At 55.7% G+C, this 11,777-nt stretch overlaps 1 protein-coding gene across 7 annotated transcripts in view; it reads left to right on the top strand.

Moving 5' to 3' along the window:
• SPNS2 (SPNS lysolipid transporter 2, sphingosine-1-phosphate) overlaps positions 1-11,777 on the top strand; it is a 37,614-nt gene continuing 25,837 nt past the window's right edge. For 4 of the 7 annotated variants that reach the window (XR_015148044.1, XR_015148047.1, XR_015148046.1 and 1 more), the window contains exon 1: positions 39-578. Coding sequence is in view for 3 of the 7 variants with exons in the window: in XM_086359546.1 (XP_086215672.1) it covers positions 209-578 (370 nt within the window). In the remaining 4 variants the exon portion in view is untranslated. Of the gene's footprint in view, positions 579-6,899; positions 6,918-11,324; positions 11,383-11,777 lie in introns of all 7 variants that reach the window. The other 3 variants (XM_086359547.1, XM_086359545.1, XR_015148042.1) reach the window with 3 other exon arrangements.

The raw sequence follows: 11,777 nt of genomic DNA, 5'->3' as shown, positions 1-11,777 counted from the left end.
GGGCCGCAGCTGTCAGAGCGGCGGCGGCGGCGACCGCGGCGCATCGGGCTGAAACGGTGGCAGCGCTGCAGCCGGGGCCGGAGCGCAGGAGCCGACGGGGCCCGGCCGGGATGGTGCAGCGGCGGCTCCTCGGCGCACACACGCACTGAGTGGGCCCAAGCTGGGCCCCGCGCCCCCCGCGCCCCCCGCCGCCCCGATCCCGGCCGGCATGATGTGCCTGGAATGCGCCTCGGCGGCGGCGGGCGGCGCGGAGGAGGAGGAGGCGGACGCGGAGCGGCGGCGCCGGCGCCGGGGGGCGCAGCGAGGGGTCGGCGGTGGCGGTTGCTGCGGGGCGCGGGCAGCGGGCGCCGCTGGAGTCGCGACCGCGGACGATGAGGTTCAGACGCTGTCGGGCAGCGTGAGACGGGCCCCTTCCGGACCCCCCAGCACCCCCAGCACTCCTGGCTGCGCAGCGGCTGTCAAGGGCCCGGGCGCGCAGCAGCCCAAACCAGCCAGCTTGGGCCGCGGGCGGGGGGCAGCCGCCGCCATCCTCAGCTTGGGCAACGTGCTCAACTACCTGGACAGGTACACCGTAGCAGGTGAGCGAGTGCCCCACCCAGTCCGAGTACCAGGACCCTCTGCCTGGAGGTACCCCGGGGCAGGCCCCCTATATCCAAGCCTTTCGTGGGGTCCCTAAGGGCCTTCGCCTCAGGTACCACTGGGCAAGTGATGCCCCCAAGACCTACTGGTCCAATCCTGGGACCGCCCCCGCACCCCCCGGGCCAGGGGTAGGGGGAGTCCCCACCCCTGGAGTAGCCCGCGCGTCCCCGCCAGCCCTTGACGTCCCATCCGTTGTCCTCTTCTGCGAGAGTCTCCTTTGCGTCTCTCTGCGTTCTGGGCTTCGCGACCCCTCCCGCCTCAGCCTCAGATTCCTGGGCCTCTCCTCCCCTTCCCCCAGCCCAGGCGGTCTGTCCGTCCGTAGCCGGTCAGTTCCTTCCTTCCTCCGCCGCCTCCACTCCCCTGCGTGCGTGCCGCGAGTGCGCGCGCCCCTTGCGGGTGTGCGCCAGAGGAGACCAAGTGTGTGCTCGCGGGCGGCGCGGATGTGTGTGTGTGAGCGTGTGAGCGCGTGGCTGACAAAGGCTTGGGGCTGCGGGGAGTGGAGGGAGGGGCGGGGCGGGTCCGCGGCGCCTGGGGACCCAGGATGCGGTTTGCAGCTGGCCCTGGCTAGAGGCCTGAAGACTCTTCCCTCTCTTCTCTGTCGCTTGGGGCCTGGGGTAGGGCGCAGGCCACTGGGGCAGGAGAGGGACTGCCTAGTCCTCTGTGAGCGTCTCCGGGAGCCAGCCTCCTCAGGGAGGGATTAGGGTTCGATAGAACAACTGAGTTCTCGCCCGGAATCCGCTCTTCTGTGCTTGGTGTGTGACCTTGGGCCGGTCTTAGCTAGTGTTTAGGTCTCTTCCCCGTTCTGAGGTGGGACCCTCTGGGGATGAAAGAGCCTTCTGGCAATTCTAGTCTGCTGGCTTCCCTCCCCCAGTTCTCAGGGGTCTGTGAGCAGGGACTTTTCCCTAAATTGAGCTGCTCCTGGGTGGGAATGGTGCAGCCTTAAGAGAAAAGGACTTGGGCCAGACTTGCATGTGGGGGCTCTCTGCCATAGGAGACTAGTGACTGGATCCCTGACATCCTGGCCCGCTGGCCCCAGAACCTGCCTAACCACAGCTTAGTAAAATCTGCAACTACAAAAAAAAAAATTTTTTTTTTGGATAGACTCTACAGAGAACTTTGTGCCCGTGACGAGAAGCGAATCCTGGCCTAAACCATAAAATATAATGCCACCTGGGTCCCCTTTGCCAGGACTCAGTCTCCCTGTCTGTTGAATGGGGTTTTGTGTCAAGTGCTTGGACAGCAGAGGCTTCTGCCTTCCCCGACTCCCACTTTCAAAATCTTTTATCTCTCTGTTCCTCTCTGTGGGGAGTTGAAAGGGGGTACCCCTGGCACCAATTTCTGGGACAAGCTGTCCCCAGGGGACTCTTACTTGGTCTGGTGAGCTGGAGTAGTCAGCACCATCCAAGCACACCAGCCCATCTCATGCATGTGCCATCCTGCCTGGGACCTGGGAGCTTAGGTGCCACCCAAAAGTGGGGAGAAGTCAGAGAACACGGGCGGGGGGGCGGACGCTGGGGGGCGGACCTGCGGATAGTCAACTTCTGTCCACAGATGAGCAAACCAAGGCCTTTGTCCACAATGGCTCAGAGAGGGCACGACAAAACTGGCATTCCATCTAAATCCATCTACCTGGTTCCTACCCTCTCAGCTGGTCAGTGAATGGCCTGCTTCTGGCTCTGTCACACCAACTTCTCTTTTCAGGCCTCAGACCACCCCCCACCCCCACCCGACCCACACTCTAACATTCTTAGGGAAACCGACTCTGTTTACTGGTTGAGGTGGGAGGGTGGGATCAAGGAGGGCTGGTACTTATCTGCCCCCACCCCCACAGGGGTCCCAGAGTCAGAATGGGAGAATAAGATAGGAAACTTTTGGTAAATTGGTAACAGGGGGTGGAGCAGTAGGGAGGAAGGTCCTGAAAGCTCTGTGCAAACACTGTCTGAGCTGTGCATCCCCTTCTGTCCCGCCAGGGAGGGCCGGGAGCTCCTGCTCCACCCTGCCCCCAGCACACAGCACACACAGATTTCCTCTCCGGATGAGCCTGCTCCCTCCCTCTCTCTTTACTGTCGTTCTCCTACCACCACCCCCTTGTTGCCAAGTTCAGTTTTCAGGAAGATTTACTGTCTCTATGGCAACTACTATGGCTTGATGTGTCTTGGGAGGTTGGGGGCGGTTTGGGGGGATCGCAGGGGAATGGTCATCTCAGGCTTCAGTCCACCTGTTGCTGACTGTCCAGCTGGGACAGATGAGGCAATGCTGACAGTCCATGGCTCAGTCATCTTGTATATTTGCACCCACCTGATCCCTGAAAATCTCACCATCTGGCCCTGGCTCCCCCATCAAAAAAAAAAAAAAAAAATGGGAGAGTTCCCACACTCTTCCTTTCAATTCATCCTGTGCATTTCTGTTTTCATGGAATAGACCAGCTTGGTCCAAAAGAAATATAAGGCAAACCACGAATATAATTTAACATGTTCTAGGAGCCACATTTAACAAAGTAAAAAGACTAGATGAAATGAATGAACAACATTTTATTCCACTCACTGTATCCAACATCATCAACACAGAAGCTGTTGATGGGATAGTTTGCCTACTTTTCATACTGAGTTTCAAAACTCAGTGTATTTTGCATTTATAGCACGGGTCAGTTTAGACTAGCTGTATTTCAGGTTCCCCAAAGCCGTAGTAGCTTGGGGCCACCACGATGGATAATGAAGGTCTAGAGTCTTTGATGCCAGAGTTCACGTCCAGGCTCTTCAAATTCCCAGCCGTGTGACCTTGAGGATGTCGCCTGGGTTCCGGCTGATCACTTCCTCCCCTCTACCTCCCAGGGTTGTAGTGTAACTGAGAATGTCTCTTATGCCCAGGACAAGGCCAGACTCCTAGGAGATCTTCACTTTTCCTTGCTCTTCCATGGCTCTGCCCAAGCTGTGGCCGCCCGATCATTGTGCCCTCCTATTTCTCACTTTCTCACAGTTCCTTTTAGGATTCCTTGGCAAATCCCCCGCTTCTTCACCATCCTGGGAACTCCAGTAGGTTCTGCCTCCATCCTGGCATTCCCAGCGCCACCGCCACGGGGTGATCGAGCTAATTACGGCTTCTCCTCCTCCTCCTCCCCCCCATGAGAACCCCCTGAGGGCAGCAGGCCTCAGAAGCAGGTGAGAAGGGCCAGGCTCCCACTCTGGCTTTTCTTACTGAGCGTTGCTTCAGTTGGATGGAACTGATGTAGCCCAGAAGCTATCTCTTAACCCTGCCCTCCACCTGCCTGGGTGGATGGGGACGTGGATGCTGGGAGAGAGCTGGCATTTACCCAAGGTCACATGGTAGGGAGGAGCAGGATCAGAACCCTCCAGTGTGGTCTTCTCTCCAGGGCAGGACAGAGCATGCCACCCCTGCTTCTGACCTGGAAAACTGGAGACTCCGCTGGCCAGGGCGGAAGCCCTCCAGGCAGATGAATTTCAGCTCAGTTCAACAGCAGCAGTTTGAGCTCCCCTAGGGCACACGGCTCCCACTCCCAAGGCCCCTACCAGCCTGGCAGCCACTCACTCTCCATTCTGAGCCCACTTGTGGCTGCCAGGTCAGGAGAAGGGGTGGAGCCTCTCATTTGAGGGTCCTGAGTCTCACCTCACCAGCACAGCACCATGGTGCCCGAGAAGCCTGTGCCCCCGGCTTCCATTCTTCCATCTACAGAAGAGAAGCAGAGCTGAGGGTGTAGGAGGCAGCATTCTTTTCCTGGAACCAGGCCCAGCAAGAAGGAGTTGGCATGGCCCTGTTTATGGTTGCTGAATGACTATTTGAGAGTTAGGGGACTATTCTCCCCTAACTTCTCTGGGGGCACCTGTTCCCTTCCTGAGACCCAGTTTCCTTCCCTTTGATCCAGCCCCTTGGCAGACCAGGCACTTGAAATCGGGTGGAGCAGGGGCTGGTGAGGAGGAGAGGCAGAGCCCTGCCCTGGGGGAGTCTTTTCTGCCAAAGAAGCTGAGACCGGTATCCATGGCAACCGCTCACTAACACAAACCCAGGAGAGAGGAGTACAGGGACCCAGCCTGGAATGCAGGCCTGGCAGGGACTGGGGGCTTCCCCAAACACCTGAGCTGGGTGCAGGAAGAGCCGCCAAGCATGGGCTCTTGGCTCTTTTTCTTTTTTTTGTCTGCTTTGTTGAATCTGTCCAGAGCTAACACTTAGGGGAACGGAGGCTCCGGACCTTCTGCAGTGTCACCTGAGTGTGTAGAAGCCAGGTCAGTCCCCATGCTCTGTGGCTATCTCTGTGGATAAGGATTATCAACGCCACTCCCGCCCTCCCCCCTCAGGTGGCTTCGTTTGACCCCTTGAGTGGCCCTGCCTTGGTCACCACCAAGTCAGCACTACATAATGTCTGCAGGGCGGGGTGTCCCAGGGCCACATTCCAGAATGCCTGTCTGATAGGTCAGTGTCCAGGTGCACCGCTGGGCCAGCCTGGAATACCAGCACCCCAGTGACTAACCACTAGCAGCCCATTTTCAAGCTCCTTTTTCCTTCTTAGGCACCTTCTGGTTGGATCTGTTGGCACCTCCTTTGTGCAGTTGACCTGTCAGAGAAGTGCCTTGAAACTCACTACCTTGGTTTGGGACTCAGGGCCAGTGACCCTCCCAGCCTCTGCGTTTGTTTCTCCTTTGTGAATGGGGCAGGAAGGCTGCAGGGTATAGCCTGGGCTGAGAGGGAGGTTGCGGGGCCAGAGTTGCTCAGAGAGGAGTTTCATGTCTCTTCCCTGACAGGAAGTGGCTTTTGTTTCTGCCTGGGTGTGAAGTGAAGTTGTTCGGCCGTGTCCAACTCTTTGCGATCCCGTGGACTATAGTCTACCAGGCTCCTCCATCCATGGAATTTTCCAGGCAAGAGTACTGGAGTGGGTTGCCATTTCCTTCTCCAGGGGATCTTTCCGACCCAGGGATTGAACACAAGTCTCCTGCATTGCAGGCAGACACTTTACCGTCTGAGCCGCCAGGGAAGCCCTGGGTGTGGGGGCCTGAAATCCTGAGGGTAGATAGGGGATGAGAGCACAGGAGGCAAAGAAGACACTGTCTTGATCCCCAGGCTCATGGGGCTGGGCTCCCCATGGGCCCTGACCATCTCCTGGGCTGCTCCTGGCTTTGTCAGAGTTGCTGTGTGACCTAAGGCAGATCCTGACCCTCTCTGAGCCTTAAATCCACAGTAGAAGATTTTGTTCCTCTTTTTCTGTGGTCAGGGTCTTGCTCCCAAGGGTAGTATGGGGCACGTGACTTGGTCTCAGGGACTCTCACCTGCTAGACTTCGGCTCTGCCTATATCTCCCTTTCCCAAGATAGCCAGGTCTGTTTCCCTGTTGTTGCAGGGGCCAAACTTAGTTTTTGCTGATGGGCCTCCGTGGTGCCTCTGCCCTCCTTCCTGGAAGTCTTCCCTATGTCCCCTCCACTCTGTCCCACATCCATCATGGCACCTACCCCTGTTATAGGCTAGCTGTCTCCCTCCAGCCTCAAGGATTGCTGAGCCTGGGCATAGGCTTGGCTCTTGTTGGCCGACTATGTGACAGAATTGAGTTGCCCCAGCCTGGCCTGACCCCAAAGGCCATCCTTCTGGGCACTCGTAGGTTTGGATGACCCTGGACCAGGATAGGCCCCTGTGGCCGAGGCTGGGGCTTCTCTTGTGGTGGCCAGTGCTGCCCTTTTGTGCTGACCAGGGCTCACAATGAGCTACAAGCCTCGTGTCTCCAGGAAGGAAGTGGGGGCAGTGGTCAGTGTGGTCCCTGTCTGCCCTGCCCGCAGACCTGACAATGGGGCTGCCTGGCCCCATGCTGAGCAGAATGGCTCCTGTACATGCAGGAGGGCACCGGGGTGGTTCTGCCTCTTCTGCAGGTGGGGAACTGGAGGTGAAGGGCTGGTCCCAGGTCACACTGCCAGGTGGGATGAAGCAGGACGCTGGTCCTCTCTGGTCGTGGCCCTCTCTTGGTGGTTGAGGGGTTGGTGGAAGGAGCCCTAGGTAAAGATATGGCTGAGGGCAGAAGCACTTCTTTTAGAGTGAGAAAGAAGCAAGAATGATGCACTAGCCAGAGTTTGGAGGTTAGGGGTGCAGGCCCCATCCCCTGCCTTGCCCTCAGTTCTCTGCCTCCATGGTGACCTTGCTGGGGTCTTCTCCGCTCCCCAACCCCTCCGTTGTGGAGTCTTCATGATCCTTTCCCTGCCCGGCATGAACTTGCCAAATGGGATCTCTGACCACAAGGAGCACGGTTATGCTTCGTAAACTGTAGAGGGCTGTGCCTGGGGTGGGGTGTTGTTACTTAGTCACACACTGTTTGGAGCACCCAGGTGAGAGTGGCTGGTGTGGATGTTGAGAGGGGGCTGGCTGCAGCCTCTTTTCTGGTGTTTTCTGAATCTCAATTTTCCATCTGAGAAGTGGCAGCGGGTGTCGCCGGTCACCTTAGCCCGCTTGCACAACATGCAGGGAGACGGCTGAGGGTTCGTGGGCTTGAGCCATGCCGTTCCGAGGTCTCTTATCTCTCCCTACCCTCTCTCCCCTCATACATTCTTGGCCTTATCCTGGGTCTGTGTCCACACAGGCCACACCCTCCATGGGTCACGATAAGGGTGTGACCACCTTGTCCCCAGCCCCTGGTGGTCTTGGGAGTCCTTGAGCCAGAACAGGGCCGGAGAGGCTGAGGTGGGAAAGGAGTGGCCCTGCAAAGCCCCCAAATTGCTAAGGCTGAGTCCGGTTCCAGGAAAGCCGGCCCCAAATGATAGACCAGAACCACAGGCCAGAGGCCCAGCTGCCTGTCTCCGCCCACTCTGGGCAGAGAGGCTTGGTGGGGAGTAGGAGATGGGGTGGGGTGTTGGGGGAAGGCTCTCTGCTCTCCTCAGGCTGGCGGGGTCTGCAGGCAGGGCTGTGGGTAGGGAGTGGTGCTATGGGTGCTCTTTAAGGGGCCAAGTTTGGAGTCTAGGTCTTCTAGGGAGAGGCTGAGACTGTGGGGCTAGGGCCCCATCCTCATGGTCCCTGCAGAGATGACCACTAGGCTGTCCTAACACTGATGATCCAGATTTCTAGGCAGATGTGGGGAATAGGAGGGAGAGTGTATATAAAACAAACTCGATTAAGATTTAGGATGGACACAGCAGGGATGTCTAGGGATTCTGGGTCACTGTCAGATGGGCAACCTGGGCCCCAGAATAGAGGCCAGATGCTCCCAGAGGTCACTCAGCTTGTCCCTGGGGGATCGGGGGAGGGTCTTGCCCTGTGGACACTCTGGGGCAGGTAGAAGTGAGCTTTCTTGACAGCCTGGGTCCCTGGCTGAGGAACTGCCTTGGTCAGTCCCTTCAGGCTCAGGAAGGAGGGGGTGGGTGCTGGTGGGGCCAGGCTGTGGTTTCTTAGCCTGAGCCATTCAGAGCCAGGTCAGCAGAGCCAGGCCCTCAGGCCCCTATAATTACCGGGGCGGGAGCTACGGCCCAGTATGGTAGCAGGGGTGAGACTTCCAGACTGAGCCAGCTGTAAGGCCTCCAAAGGGGACAAGGGTCCCTCCAAGAGGGACCGGCCAATGGCAAGCGGCACCCGCCATCTGCCCCCATTTTGGAGAAAAAAACACTGAGATGGGGCTTCCCATTCTCCAGAAACCGATCACAGGACAGGGCTCTTGCCCCATGAGTTAATGATCTATGATCGGGTTTATAAGGTTTATAGCATTTATTGACTACCTACTATGTGCCAGGCACCATTCCAAGCATTTTACAGGATTAACCCATTTAAACTTCACAACAACTATATAAAGCAAATGTTAAAATTTATTCTTGTTATGGTATATAGATATACATACATACATATATATATATAGGAATATTACTCAGCCACAGAAAAGAACAAAACAATACCATTTGCAGCGACATGGACGGGCCTAAAGATTGTTATGCTGAGTGAAGTGCATCAGACAGAGAAAGACAACTATCATATGATATCGCTTATATGTGGAATCTAAAAAAAATGGTACAAATGAACTTACTTACAAAATAGAAATAGAGTTACAGATAGAGAAAACAAACTTATGGTTTGTTACCAAGGGGAAAGGCAAGGGGAGGGATAAATTTGGAGATTGAGAGTCGTGTCCGACTCTGTGCGACCCCATAGACGGCAGCCCGCCAGGCTCCCCCGTCCCTGGGATTCTCCAGGCAAGAACACTGGACTGGGTTGCCATTTCCTTCTCCAATGCATGAAAATGAAAAATGAAAGTGAAGTCGCTCAGTCGTGTCTGACCCTCAGTGACCCCATGGACTGCAGCCTTCCAGGCTCCTCTGTCCATGGGATTTTCCAGGCAAGAGTACTGGAGTGGGGTGCCACTGCCTTCTATACTCTAGTATATATAAAAAAGGTAACTAAAAAGAACCTACTGTATAGCACAGAGAACTCTATTCAATACTCTATAATGACCTACCTATATGGGAAGATAATCTAAAAATGAGTGGAGATACATGTGTGTGTGTGTGATATATAACTGATTCACTTTGGTATCACCTAAAATTAACACAATATTGTAAATCAAGTATACTATAATAAAAATTAATTTAAAAAATTAATCCTTGTTACAGAGGAGGAAACTGGCACAGAGAAGTTAAATAACTTGCCTGAGATCACATAGCAGGGAAGGTGGAGAAATCAGAATTTGAACCCAGAGCCCATGCACCTAGGAATTCAGCTATGCTGCCTGCTACTCTGAGAGAGGCAAGGTGGACTGCACTGGATGACGAGGCAGAAAGAGACCTCGGGATCACGTCCCTACCTTGCATCTGAGGCTGGTCTGAACTGGGGTCTCTTGACATCAGTGTGGATTTCCTCTTACACCGCAGCCTTTTTGAGGACTCAGTGATGTCAGCAGGTTGGGTTCTGGACCTGGCTCCTCTGGGGGGGATTGAGGGGCCAGCAGTGATGGGGAGTCACTGTGAATATCTTTGACCAGTAAGATGGATGAGTCAGGCCAGATTTCATCTAGCTCTGGGGGTACCTCAAGGTTACAGGTATCTCTTCAATAAGAGCCCCAAAGGAGGGAGCTGGGGGGTGGAAGAACCTTGGTAGAAATGAGCTTGGATCTGGGCCCTGGATGGGGTGGAGGTTAGCAGGTAGAGATGAACAGCCCAGGAAGAGGGCACGGCTGTGTCAAGGCTTTGGAGTCCTGTGGACCATGATGTGCAAGCCACAGGGGTTCAGACCACCCAGGCCAGTGGTTTCCAGCTACCTGGACAGTGTGTTAATAGATTCCTGGCTTTCGCTTCTAGACAGGGTGATTGTGCAGATCTGGAGCGTGGAGGCCTCAAATGCGAGAAGTCTGGGCTGAATTTGGGTGGTAATGCAAAGCCACTAAACCCTAGTGCGGCAGCCACGCTCAATGAGCTAATAATTTGGTTCCACTCTCAGAACAGTGTCTGGCATGTAGTGAGCCCACAGTACATGTTAACACCCATATTACTGTTGTCATTAGCAGTAGTATTATGCACAAGGGTCTGGGGCTGTATGTTTTGAAGACCCCCTAGGTCTCCAGAAGATAGTGAAGGACAGGGAAGCCTGGTGTGCTGCAGTCCATGGGATCGCGAGGAATTGGACATGACTGAGCAACCAACCAACAACAACTTAGATGACTCTGAGCCCTGGCCAGAGCTGACAACCGCTGGGCCACAGCCTTAGCTCCTTGAGTCCAGAGACTGTCTGTGATCTCTGAAACCCCAGCCCAGGACTTAATAAGAAGCTGATAAGTGCTTGTGTGATCAGGCTGCTTGAGGGGTGCTGGGTGGATGGGAGAGGCTGGAGGCAGGGAGTCCAGGGAGGATACCAGTTGGAGATGAAGAGAGAGAATCCTTGGGACCCGTTCATGGGAGATGAGGGGGTTTCGTGGCCGACTCCCCGGTGTCTGGCCTAGGGAGTGGACCAGGTGGTGGAGTCGTGGAATTGGGGTCCAGGTGACTGCGATGCTGAGGGATGAGAAAGCCTGTGGGACTGAGCCACCAGGAGGCGGTTGGCTTCAACAGAGGATGGAGGTGAGGACATTGAGTTGGGAGGGATGAAAATTCTTTTAAGAACTTTAGCTATGGAAATTCCCTGGCAGTCTAGAGGTTAGGACTCAGCGCTTTCACTGATGTGGCCTGAGTTCAGCCCCTGGTTGGGGAACTAAAAAAAAAGAAAAAAGAACTTCATCTGCGAAGTGTTAGTCGCTCAGTTGTGTCCAACTCTTTGCAACCCCATGGACTGTAGCCCACCAGACACCTCTGGTGTCCACAGAATTCTGCAGGCAAGAATACTAGAGTGGATAGCCGTTCCTTTCTCCAGGGGATCTTCCCCACCCAGGGATTGAACCCGGGTCTTCTGCATTGCAGGCAAATAGATTGTTTACCATCTGAGGCACCCTGCCTCCTGCAGAGTCCACAAACGCGCTCACCTCTCACTGATACTGGTGGTAGAAACAGTCCTACCTCATTCCCTCTACCAGCCGTCTTTTTCTCTCCCTCCTTCACAGGGGTGAGGGAGGTGCTGACAGCACAAGGCAAGCCAGCAGCTAACCCAGGGCCAGCTCCCCAGGAGGCAGAATGGGCAGCTGGCCTTGGACAAGAGGCGAGCCCCTTGGAGGCTTGAGAGGGGTGTAATTAGGGTCAATGGGTAAGAAATTCAGGTGCTCCTGCTTCTGCAGAATGTTTTTTCTTGGCTCAGGGACAAGGACCCCGTGGACCGAGGACAGTCGTGGCTGTGGATTTGGGGTGACTGCCTGGAGAAGCCTGGATCGGGGGCTGTGGCCATGGGTTGGGGGAGTTGCGTGTGGGATGGAAGCCCCACCTTGCTCACCCTGGGCTGGTGGAATGGGCTGGGTCTGAGCTGTAGGAGGCTGCTCCTGGGCGTGAGGCCCGTCCTGTGACCCACTAAACCTCAGCCTCCAGGAAAGAGGCTAAAAATAAGGCTGTGGTGAAGAAGGGAGGGGGGTTGTGTGGGTCCAAGCCAGCCTGGAGCCCAGAGGAAAATCTGAGACGACCGTCCGGGCTGCTGTGACACACGCTTCCCGTGCCAGTGGCCAGTGGGATCTCACTCGCCTGCGGCAGTGGCCCTTTGCAGGCCTGGAAGAGGGAAAACAACCCAGAAAGGCTTGGGCAGGGCTTGACCTGGAGTCTT

Source organism: Bos grunniens, chromosome 19 (genome assembly GCF_055505025.1).
Source record: "Bos grunniens cultivar Pamir isolate PY7600 chromosome 19, Bosgru_T2T1.0, whole genome shotgun sequence".
Classification (NCBI taxonomy): Eukaryota; Metazoa; Chordata; class Mammalia; order Artiodactyla; family Bovidae; genus Bos; species Bos grunniens.
Note: the sequence above shows the minus strand (reverse complement) of the source record. Positions and strands in the feature narration are given on the sequence as shown.